The 12,269-nt window shown below is 44.0% G+C and overlaps 1 protein-coding gene across 10 annotated transcripts in view; it reads right to left on the bottom strand.

Moving 5' to 3' along the window:
- Positions 1-431: 431 nt before the first annotated feature.
- sbf1 (SET binding factor 1) overlaps positions 432-12,269 on the bottom strand; it is an 81,164-nt gene continuing 69,326 nt past the window's right edge. For all 10 annotated transcript variants that reach the window (XM_042300311.1, XM_042300315.1, XM_042300312.1 and 7 more), the window contains 12 exons: positions 10,969-11,141; positions 10,663-10,839; positions 10,381-10,482; positions 10,025-10,210; positions 4,990-5,116; positions 4,636-4,766; positions 4,148-4,390; positions 3,933-4,040; positions 3,503-3,708; positions 3,318-3,405; positions 3,122-3,253; positions 432-2,956 (listed from right to left, as the gene is read on the bottom strand). In XM_042300311.1, coding sequence (XP_042156245.1) covers positions 2,858-2,956; positions 3,122-3,253; positions 3,318-3,405; positions 3,503-3,708; positions 3,933-4,040; positions 4,148-4,390; positions 4,636-4,766; positions 4,990-5,116; positions 10,025-10,210; positions 10,381-10,482; positions 10,663-10,839; positions 10,969-11,141 — 1,772 coding nt within the window. In that variant the 3' untranslated portion in view covers positions 432-2,857. The remainder of the gene's footprint in view (positions 2,957-3,121; positions 3,254-3,317; positions 3,406-3,502; positions 3,709-3,932; positions 4,041-4,147; positions 4,391-4,635; positions 4,767-4,989; positions 5,117-10,024; positions 10,211-10,380; positions 10,483-10,662; positions 10,840-10,968; positions 11,142-12,269) is intronic.

Genomic DNA, 12,269 nt, shown 5'->3' with positions numbered 1-12,269 from the left:
CATTAACCACTCCAGGGTGAGGCAGCTCTGGACAACCATCACCTGCATGGATACATAATTAGATCCGTCATATCTATTTAACCATCACATCCACCTTCATACTGGTGCTGTGTCTAACATAACCAGGGAGTGAGGTTGGTTTTAACTGGCTGGTGCTGTGTCTAACATAACCAGGGAATGAGGTTGGTTTTAACTGGCTGGTGCTGTGTCTAACATAACCAGGGAATGAGGTTGGTTTTAACTGGCTGGTGCTGTGTCTAACATAACCAGGGAATGAGGTTGGTTTTAACTGGCTGGTGCTGTGTCTGAACTCATGTAGCTCTAAAATTGAGAGCTTCATAAATCATAACTGATCAGAGACATTAACAGTTGTTACAATCTTGGACTAAATAAGAACTTGCAACAGAGAAAAAAAAGGACAAACCAGTGAATTTTAAACCCACATTGTTTTTGTTTTAATTCTAAAAAATATATTACATGATTGACAGACCCAGCTCAGAAGGAAACTTCAAATTAGAAAAAAAATTAAAACAAATAAATAAGGTTACTGATCTGATTAATGTTGTGGATATAATCTAACCAAATCAGGAGAGATTAGTAGACTGCAGAAAATGGGATGAGCTGGCCTTTAAGTGTGTGTTGAGGTGGGTGGGTGACATGTTAAACACCCCACCTGTGCAGGTAAGCAACTTAATGAGATTCCGTAACTCCATTCCAGAGAACCCACCTTAACTAGGGAGGCTAGTTCTTGCTCATACAAAAACACAATTTCCACTCTGCTTAGGGAAGGACAATGGAAAAAAAAAAAAAAAAAAAAAAAGACATTGAGGGTTTACTTATACAACACATTTTCCAAAAAGTAGCATTAGTCACGTAAACACAGAAATAAACAAATGGCACATTGGATTCCTAATTTTAAAAATAAGTGGTGCTTTTCTTACCGAGGAGACAAAGTTAAATAAATTACTACCATAAACGTTACATACAAATCTGAGTAGTATATACAAAAGGAGTTAGACACAAATCTACAATTCAAATTTTATGTTCAACATGACAGCAGTATAACCATATTTTACACGGCAATGTGTGTGCGTCTGTTTTCATAACTTGGGGGCTCAAAATGAGGGCTAACCGATACTGCTCTGTAGCATAAAAAAAACTAACAATTGACTTAATTGCAATCTCACAAATTCCAGCTAAACATATTTTCTCTACAAGGCTCTAACAGACATTGACTCCTATGTACAGGCTTAAGAATAGAATGTAACAGCCTCTAGGTAAAAACACTGGTTTAGACAGAAGAGCAGCGGCGAGAAAGTCGGGACTCGCTTAAGTATTACTGTTCACGTAGATGCAGTTGTTCAGAAGCCAAGCTGTGACTCACAGACCACCAAACAAAGGCTGAGTAGGTGCACAGAGAGTGATATCTTATCCTCGGACACATGCTTTTGAGACTTTCAATGCTATTAATTGGCTGCGTAATTATAGTTGGGGATTTGAATTATTTTAAGTGCTTTGAACACCCAACGCTCCTCTCTGGTTAAGAACTATATTACCGGAAAACAAAATGGGTTGTTTAGAGCACATTCCAATCCAACTGTCTAATACATGTCACATGTTAAAATCCACTGGCACTTGTATAACTGAAATACCATTTGTCCAACATTAAACCTGACCATAGAAACAGAAGGGGGGGGGTCATATCCAGGAAGTCTGTCATGTTAGTCAGATCCAGTCTCAGCACTGTGCCATGTAGTAAAACAGACTAGTCATCCATCCCATAATCCCCTCTGCTCTGCCCACAGGCCCCGTGCATAAATTAATCTTCACAAAAATATATCCCTCCTGTTCCTTCAGCATCCCTTAACATTCAACTGTAATAGTGGTTTTTATTTGTTTTTGATAAGAAATATAGAGGGAGAAGTACAGCCCATAGCTTCTTGTGTAAACACTAATATTGTAGACTCCCTGTCCGGTGGATTTAGAATCTCTGACTGCCGTTCTCCTGGTTTGATCACGAGGGCTAATAACGGCATATCAACTGCTCTGGGTGTGATAACTAGGAGGACTGATCTCTCACTGACCCAAAAATGTAACAGATCAGCTGTAAAAAATAGAAATTCTTCATAAACCGTTGAGAGGGCTCCCTTGGTGGTGTGTCTGGGGAATAAGAGACATCTTAGAGGGGATCTGTGAGTGTCCAACTCCTCACGAGTAAGACTCTGCTACATCAGGGGGAAACGGGAGGCTTCAACGTCAGCTAGCAGGTGACCATGATGACTGTCCTGCATCAGTTGGGGCCAATTCTGTGTTCTGTTAAATAATTCACTTCCTGTTATCATGGTCAACAGGACATGGCTGGGCTGGATAATGTAGTTCAACATTACTTCCTCCCTGGTGTGTGGAGGAATGAGAGTTGTAGTCTCTAGGAGATGGGAGATTCTGGCTACATCTGCATGCTGGAACATGCTGGAGGCCCCAGTTAGATTACTGAGAAACTGTCCATCTTCAAGCTCACACAACAAACTACATCATGCTTGTTTCATTTTGCATAGACATCCAGCGCAAAGAGTGGTTGTACTACCAAGGTGACAGGCTGCAGCCAGCAACACGGTGAGACAAAAGCGAGTGGTCATTCAGGGACTTCTTACTTTCATTTCGGTTTTCTTTAATTTTTTTATAACAAAAACACTGAAACGTGACATCAGTTCAACGGCGCTCAACTGTGGAAAGGACTCTGTCTCAATCCCGCCTCCTTCTGGAGAGGAACTCCTGTGATTGGCCAGCAGAGATGTCCATCGGGTGCCTCAGCATTGCTCATTGATTCCTGGTTGGATAGTTCCTGTTATGGTGGAGCCTAGGCATCAGAGAGGCAGCTCTGAATACTGTCCATCCACAGCTGTGCGTTGGGGCTGTCCTGCGCACAGAAGTTATACACTCGTTTGGTCGTCTTGAGCTGCCGTAGAAAGAGAACGAGAGAGGTTAAGACTGTTTGACCGTTCTTATGTTACCGTGTAGATTTCCTTTTTACATTTGAGTCATTTAGCAAACACATTCGCTGATCATAACATGTCACAATACACACATAAAAAACATCACACTGAGGGCTCTGGTAACTCACATCGAAGAAGGCTTTCTCCTCTATGTTTTTGGGCGCTCCCATGGTGGGCGTGCCTGGAATGACGGACTCCACCTCCGCCAGCTCAATCACCCCCTTACACTCCTTGTCCTGCCTGGTCTCATAGTATCTCAGCTAGACAGAGAGAAATCATTATCATCACCATCAGTCCATCATCAGTCCACCTCCTTCCTCTTACCTGATGTTTGGTCTTGTCCAGCACAAACCAGCGGGGTTTCCATGGCTTCAGCAACGCACCTTTCTTAAACAGGATGCCCTCAAAACTCCTGGGAGTCAAAGGTAGAGGAAACCCAGTCAGCCACTTTCGTAACACACCGAGGGGTAATGTGTTGCTGGGGCAGCGATAAGGGTGGGGGTACAGACCTGTTCTCACTCTCTGTGCTCTGGAACTGGCTGTATAGGGTGCTGGTGCTGGGGCGCCCAGCCACAGGGGTGGAGGTGGTGCTGGTCTCACGGTCCATGGCCAGGTTAATGGAGGAGCCCACTCCACTCTCCGGAAGGTACACCCCCTGAGACCGCCGCTGGTGACTCAGATTGGACGACATCAGCAAGGAGCTGTTGAAAGACGGCTGAAAGAGCGAGAGAACGGAGGATGAGCAATAAAACACAGGGGGCTAATATATTCAATAAAACACAGTTGCCACAAGAGGTCAGTAGAACACATTACTATAAATCTACAAGAAGTTATTTTCAAATAATCTTCAAAAAGTCTAAGTGTAAGTTTGTTAGAAGGATAGCATCCTAATAGCTAGTGAAATCCTAGGTTAGCTTCTGGTTGTCCAGCGTTTCTCACCCTGTTCTCCAGCTTGGCCTCGGCCCGTTGGTTGGCCTTGATCTTGTCCCAGGTGTCCTTCCATTTCTCTGGTGGCAGCCCCAACTCTGCCTCCAGACTCTGCAGGTCCTAGGACAGTCAGATTCGTGTATAAGAATTTATACAACAAGTTAGGGTTATACAGGGACTACTGCAGTATACTGATGGTACGTAATGTGAAAGTAATCGCCACTAACCTGCAGCAGTTTGGTGATGGCGTCGGGTACCACTCTGCTGCGGCTGTCGTAGCAGGGCCAGACGATGCGTCGCTGGGACTTGGGGGTGGTGGTGTCTGGTTTGTCAGGTACCTCCTCAGCCAGCCTCTCCTGCCGGCCCCTCTGCACCAGCTCCCAGTCGTAAGACGGGCCCTCAGACAGAGTCTCCTCTGTGTAGAAGTCCCACACCTTCAGGTTGGAGATGAAGCTGTACGGCCGCAACACCTGGGGAAAAGAAAATAGTAAAAACACAGAGGGATTTAGCTAGTAAATGACCACATGGATTTAGTTTGTTTACCACAAAACGTGCATGTAATAACTACAAGATCGTCTAGTACATCTTAAGTCTAAGATCGTAAAACTAAACCTCCACTTGATTAGAAAATGAATCAAATCCACTTGAATTTTCAGTAAACTTCCCCACCAGGGGGCAGTCTAACGCAACCAAGTAGAGTTCCAGGCTCACTCACCTCCTCATCCTCTGGTGAGAACATGTAGTTGAAGAAGATAGGTGTTTTCTTGTTGAGCCGGTCGATGTAATCCCACACTGACTTACACACCTGCGGGTTCTTCCTCTCCCCCTTCTCCTCGTACAGAACCCCTTAACACAAACGGAAGGTTCATCAACTCACTGATCACACTCAACTGGCATACAAGTTACACTTAAACACCCAAAAGTGTACCGAAATAACCTACTTATAAGAATTCAGATAGTATCTATGGGGTCTGGAGTTTCTCCTAACCATGTAACCTAAATCTAGAGAAAGGCCATCTGATAAGGGGAAAACTCGAGCCCTTATCTGTAGAACGGAGAAAAGGCTCACCGAGCTCAATACGTTCGTAGTCCGAGTCGAGCAGGAAGGTTCTGAAGCGGTTGGACACGTAGTGGTAGGCCAGGAACTTCAGGTAGTACTGACTGAACTCAAACTCCATGGGGAACTGCAGGTGGATCTGCAGGGGGGACAGGATTTAAGGTAACACGTCAGTTGCCCTTCCTCTGTTTACTGCTTCCTGATCGTCAAACATTCACGGGCCTTTTCTCAACTGGATTTGCTCAACTCCTCTTTCACCTCCTTTAGAAAAAGTTCAAAGGTAATCGAGGAGAAGGAAAACGAGCTTAGACTCTCCTCTCCTGCGTCAACAGGCGAATGTGATAAATGACGTGATAAAACAAAATGTAGCTAGTTGTGCAAGACATTTTATAGATAAAAGTAGCATATTGTTTTTAAACATGTATATGCTTTTCTCCTACGAAAAAACAAAAGCTGATTCAAATGGGGTGTGGCAGATTTTCAAAACTCTTCCACAAAGAACTCCGATAGGATACTACATACAGTACATTTGGAAAGTATTCATACCCCTTAACTTTTTGTTACGTTACAGCCTTATTCTAAAATGTATTAAATTGTTTTTTCTCAATCTACCCACTATACCCCATAATGATGAAGTAAAAACTGTTTAGACATTTTTGCAAAAGTATAACACATTTTAAACTGAAATACTGAAAAACTGAAATACCACATTAAACAAGTATTCAGACCCTTTACTTCATTGAAGCACCTTTGGCAGTGATTACAGCCTCGAGTCTTCTTGGCTATGATGCTACAAGCTTGGCACACCTGTATTTGGGAAGTTTCTCCCGTTCTTCACTGCTGATCTTCTCAAGCTCTGTCAGGTTGGATGGGGAGCGTCGCTGCACATCTATTTTTAGGTATCTCCAGAGATGTTCGATCGGGTTCAAGTCTGGGCTCTGCCTGGGCGACTCAAGGACATTCAGAAACTTGTCCCAAAGCCACTCCTGCGTGTCTTGGCTGTGAGCTTTGGGTTGTTGTCCTGTTGGAAGGTGAACCTTCACCCCAGTCTGAGGTCCTGAGCGCTCTGGAGCAGGTTCTCGTCAAGGATCTCTGTACTATGCTCCGTTAATCTTTCCCTCTATCCAAACTAGTCTCACAGTCCCTGCCACTAAAAACCATCTGCCACCACCATGCTTCACCATAGGGATGGTGCCAGGTTTCCTCCAAAGAGAGTTCCATCTTGGTTTCATCAGACCAGAGAATCTTGTTTCTCATGGTCTGAGAGTCTTTAGGTGCCTTTTGGCAAACTCCAAGATGGCTGTCATGTGCCTTTTACTGAGGAGTGGCTTCCATCTGGCCACTCTACCATAAAGGCCTACTTGGTGGAGTGCTGCAGAAATGGTTGTCCTTCTGGAAGATTCTCCCATCTGAGGAATTCTGGAGCTCTGTCAGAGTGACTATTGGGTTCTTGGTCACCTCCCTGACCAAGGCCCTTCTCCCCCGATTGCTCAGTTTGGCCGGGCGGCAAGCTCTAAGCTCCAAGCTCTCCGGGCGGCAAGCTCAAACTTCTTCCATTTAAGAATGACGGAGGCCACTGTGTTCTTGGGGTCCTTCAATGCTGCAGACATTTTTTATTACCCCAGATCTGTGCCTCGACACAATCCGGTCTCAGAACTCCACGGACAATTCTGTCGAACTCATGGCTTGGTTTTTGCTCTGACATGCACTGTTAACTGTGGGACCTTATATAGACAGGTGTATGCCTTTCCAAATCATGTCCAATAAATTGAATTTACCACAGGTGGACTCAAATCAAGTAATATTTTGTGCCCCCCTCTTTCTCCCCAAATTTGATCTCGTCTCATCACTGCAACTCCCCAATAGGCTCAGGAGAGGCGAAGGTGGAGTCATGCGTCCTCTGAAACCTGGCTAACCGTGCTCCTTAACTTTTTATGGCTGCAGGGGCAGTATTGAGTAGCTTGGATGAAAAGGTGCCCATATCAAACAGCCTGCTCCTTAGTCATAGTTGCATATTATTATTATTAGTATTGGATAGAAAACACTCTGAAGTTTCTAAAACTGTTTGAATGATGTCTGTGAGTATAACAGAACTCATATTGGCAGGCAAAATCCTGAGTTGAAATCAAAACAGGAAGTCAGAAATCTGAGCTTGTATGTATTCAGAGTCCCTAATGAAATCCCCTTGAGATATGAATGATGTTGCACTGTCTAGGGGTTCCACTAGATGTCAACCATCAATGGAAATTATAATGAGGCTTCTATGTTGTTGTGGGAGTGAATGAGAGCAGAATATATCAGCCGTCCATCAAGCAGCCATTTTGTGATCCCACTTTTTCCTCATGGTAGGCACTTGTGTTCCATTGTTCACGAAGAGAAGAAAGAATACTCCGGTTGGAACTTTATTGAAGCTATATGTTAAAAACATCCTAATGATTAATTCTGTACTTAGTTTGAAATGTTTCTTCGACCGGTAATATCACTTTGAAGTTTTTGTCCGATATAACGCTGACCAGAATTAGCGTTTGGATATGTATACCAAACGCTCTAACAAAAGAAGGTATTTGGACATAAATAAGACATTTTCGAACAAAACAAACATTTATTGTGGACCTGGGATTCCTGGAGTGCTTTCTGATGTAGATCAAAAGGTAAGGGAATATTTATCATGTCATTTCTTGTTTATGTTGACGCCATCTTTGCAGTTGTGGTGTTTTTAAATTGAGCGCCGTCTCAGATTATTGCATGCATTTCTTTTTCCGTAAAGTTTTTTTAAAATCTGACACAGTGGTTGCATTAAGGAGAGAATTCCATGTGTATAACTATATTATCATCTACATTTATGATGAGTATTTCTGTTGAATGATGTGGCTATGCAAAATCACTTGATGTTTATGGAACTGGTGAATCTAACGCGCCAACTCTGATTTTTTTTATATAAATATGAACTTTATCAAACAAAACATGCATGTATTGTGTAACATGAAGTCCTATGAGTCCGGCCCGCCACAAGGAGTCCCTAGGGCGCGATGAGCCAAGTAAAACATTTCTAAAGACCTGTTTTCACTTTGTAATTTTAAGGTATTGTGTGTAGATTGATGAGGATGTTTAAGAAATTAAATAATTTTGGGACAATTTTAGTCTAACGTAACAAAATGCAGAAAAGGTGAAGGGGTCTGAATACTTTCCGAAAGCACTGGATGACTATCCTCGATGAAAGGTGGCTTTCGAGGAGGGGAGGAAATTCTTCCATTTGCCTACCCTTCAAAATTGACACGCTCCTGGACCACTTAGGACAGACTTTCACCCAAATGAGAAAGGGCCACAGAGTCAGCAGACTGTGCACTCTCTCAAACAAATGTTTGGATGAATGGGAAAGGAGGAAGTTAAAACCTTTAAATAATCTGTTCTAGCACATCCATATAACAGGATGGTCGGACATAGCGTACTCATCTGATTACATTCAGGAAATATTTGATCCAGGTTAATAGTTTTTGGCTGAGCTTTGTAACATAGTTTACATGAAGAAGACTATTTAAAGACAGTCTAGGCAGAGAGAGACAAAGGATCCTAGTGAGATATGGGTAATTTGGGGCGACAGGGTAGCCTAGTGGTTAGAGCGTTGGACTAGTAACCGGAAGGTTGCAAGTTCAAACCCCCGAGCTGACAAATGTCATTCTGCACCTGAACAGGCAGTTAACCCACTGTTCCTAGGCCGTCATTGAAAATAAGAATTTGTTCTTAACTGACTTGCCTAGTTAAATAAAGGTACATTTCACCAATTAGGTGCCTTTTGAGGCGCATGAAAAACTAAGAAAAAAAAACAAACATTTTATTTCACCTAATTTTAACACTGTTATAAAGAGCAACTTTTAAAATAAAAAGGTTAACTAAAATTACTATAGTGAATTCATCCAGGGGAAATGGAAGATTGTTGTATGAAACAGGGAGGGGCAACTATGCAAGCTTCACCAATAAGTTGTTTAAACACTTCTAGCCCGTCTTTGTATGGGTAACAGGGGTGACGTGTTATGCTCCACCCACTCAGTTACCACCAAACACCAGAAAATGTACAAATAGAGTAGAACCAGCCCACCAGCTTTACTCTACAATTTGATTATTAGATGGTTCTTTTGAATGAAAAAAAAGATACATGAATAGTTTCCCCATATTAAAACGAGAGTTCACATGACGGGGTTGACCTTAAAATGAGGAATGGGGCTTTTTTCCCCTTCTTTCTCCTTAAAATTAATCACATTAAATAATTAATCCTCTTCAGAAATGACTATCAAAGCAACAAAATAACGTGTTTTTACAATGTTGTTGTTGGGATTGAGTGGGTTAAAAATCTTCCTACAAGCCAGAGGACACAAAATGTATTCATTTTTCAATTCGGTCTATATTCAAGGGCACTTCATTTAATATAATATGATTTTAAAATTCAACATTTGTGTACAATTTCTACATAAAACATCAAAGGGACGCAAAAAGCACTCATTATGGGAACGACACAGATACACTGAGTGTACAAAATATTAAGAACACCTGCTCTGTCCATGACTGACCAGGTGAATCCAGGTGAAAGCTACGATCCCTTATTGGTGTCACCTGTTAAATTGAGGCTGTTCTGAGGGCAAAAGGGCGAGCAACTCAATATTAGGAAGGTGTTCCTAATGTTTGTACACAATGTATGTCCCTGTATGTGTAATAATAACACTACTGACAGTAACAGGGGGTTAAATAGAGCACGCCAGTGTGAAGCTGGGATCATAAATACAGACAGGACTATTGAAACCCTCTGCCAGAAACGCATCATACATGCGAGTCCACGTCACTGGCCGGGGAAAAAAAGAAAGAAATGCACTGTCACACTCAGGTAAACACACGCACGTTTACTCAGACACACGCCTATACAGATAAATAGCAGAATCCAGATTATCTGGGTAAAGTAGCTGACATGTAAACACCCAGTGACACGGTTAGACAAACACACACACACTTTACTGTCACACCTGCACTCATAAAACCCACCCTCACACGTACATACCTGGTGCACGCAGTCGAGAAACTGCAGGAATACAGGAGTGAAGCCGCTGCTCTGGCTGGCCAGGGTCTGGGCGCCGCGATGACTGAACCTGTGGCCAAACGACAGCCACTCCTTCTCCACCAGCAGGCGGAAGCCATCGAAGGTCCGGTAGTACGGGTCTGACAGAAGCTGGACCAGAGACACCACCTAGAGACAGAATCGGTGCGATAGTCAGACAGGATGACTGTAATTTATAGGTTACCTAAACAGCGGAGTGAGGAGACAGACCGTTAGCACAGGCAGAGACAGGGCTGAGACCTACATTAGCTGTGAGAGGTGTGTGTAAGCAGTACGTTTAGGGAGCACGTGTGTTGTACCTGAGTAGTGACGTCCCAGCCATCCTCCAGGCTGACCATGACTGACGAGCCCGTGTCTAACAATTCTACCACCAGGACAGACACCTGCAGAACTCTGTGGAGCTGGACACACACACACACACGTCATGACAAAACCACTTAAAATCATACACACATGAACTTATGCAGTCAGGATAAACATACAAAAACAAAATGCATCCATAGGTCTCCCTCTTGCACAATACATACACTTTTACAGTTGCACATGCTAACACACACATACTCTATGAATGAGAGCATTACCAGGCACATCCATTCGGACTCCTCCAGGCAGCGGTGGAAGGTCATGCTGGGTTCAGAGGTGGCTGAGCTGGGAACACAGGCCTTGATCAGCTTCTTAAAGCTGTTCTTCACCTGACGCACGTCACACACCTCTATGGGCACCACCTCCCACTGCTGGAACGAGTCCTGCTTACCACCCTGATAATATGGGACAAACAGGGGTCAAGGTTCAATGACCAACACCTCCAAAGACTTGCGAGATATTGAGTCTTTATCAATATTCAAATCAGTAGACAGTCCAGTGTAGTATTGTGTATTGGCAGTTACCTTGAGCTGTGTCTTGTCTCCGATGATGTAGAGGTAGGCCCTCTGCTGTCTGAGGAACAGGGCCTCGCTGGGGCCCCCGTTGGGCTGGGGAGACTCCTTACTGGACAGCCTGTTCCCCACTTCTGGGTTGTAGGCACTCAGACGCCCACTACCCCGGATACTGCCCCATTTCCCTGGAGCACACACACGGGGAGAGGTTTTAGAGGGGGTCATCACACACACACACAGGTAGAGGTTTTAGAGGGGGTCATCCCACACACACAGGTAGAGGTTTTAGAGGGGTTATCAGACACACACACACATGTAGAGGTTTTAGAGGGGGTTATCAGACACACACAGGTAGAGGTTTTAGAGGGGTTATCCCACACACACACACACACACAGGCAGAGGTTTTAGAGGGGTTATCCCACACACACACACACAGGTAGAGGTTTTAGAGGGGGTTATCCCACACACACACACACAGGTAGAGGTTTTAGAGGGGGTTATCCCACACACACACACACACAGGTAGAGGTTTTAGAGGGGTTATCAGACACACACACACAGGTAGAGGTTTTAGAGGGGTTATCAGACACACACACACACAGGTAGAGGTTTTAGAGGGGTTATCAGACACACACACACACACACAGGTAGAGGTTTTAGAGGGGGTTATCAGACACACACACACAGGTAGAGGTTTTAGAGGGGTTATCAGACACACACACACACACAGGTAGAGGTTTTAGAGGGGTTATCAGACACACACACACACACACAGGTAGAGGTTTTAGAGGGGGTTATCCCACACACACACACACAGGTAGAGGTTTTAGAGGGGGTTATCCCACACACACACACACACAGGTAGAGGTTTTAGAGGGGTTATCCCACACACACACACACAGGTAGAGGTTTTAGAGGGGATTATCAGACACACACACACACAGGTAGAGGTTTTAGAGGGGTTATCAGACACACACAGGTAGAGGTTTTAGAGGGGGTTATCAGACACACACACACACAGGTAGAGGTTTTAGAGGGGTTATCAGACACACACACACACACACACACACAGGTAGAGGTTTTAGAGGGGGTTATCAGACACACACACACACACAGGTAGAGGTTTTAGAGGGGGTTATCAGACACACACAGGTAGAGGTTTTAGAGGGTTATCAGACACACACACACACAGGTAGAGGTTTTAGAGGGGGTTATCAGACACACACACACACAGGTAGAGGTTTTAGAGGGGTTATCAGACACACACACAGGTAGAGGTTTTAGAGGGGTTATCCCACACACACACACAGGT

This window comes from Oncorhynchus tshawytscha, linkage group LG17 (genome assembly GCF_018296145.1).
Source record: "Oncorhynchus tshawytscha isolate Ot180627B linkage group LG17, Otsh_v2.0, whole genome shotgun sequence".
Classification (NCBI taxonomy): Eukaryota; Metazoa; Chordata; class Actinopteri; order Salmoniformes; family Salmonidae; genus Oncorhynchus; species Oncorhynchus tshawytscha.
This window is presented reverse-complemented; position numbering and strand designations above follow the sequence as displayed.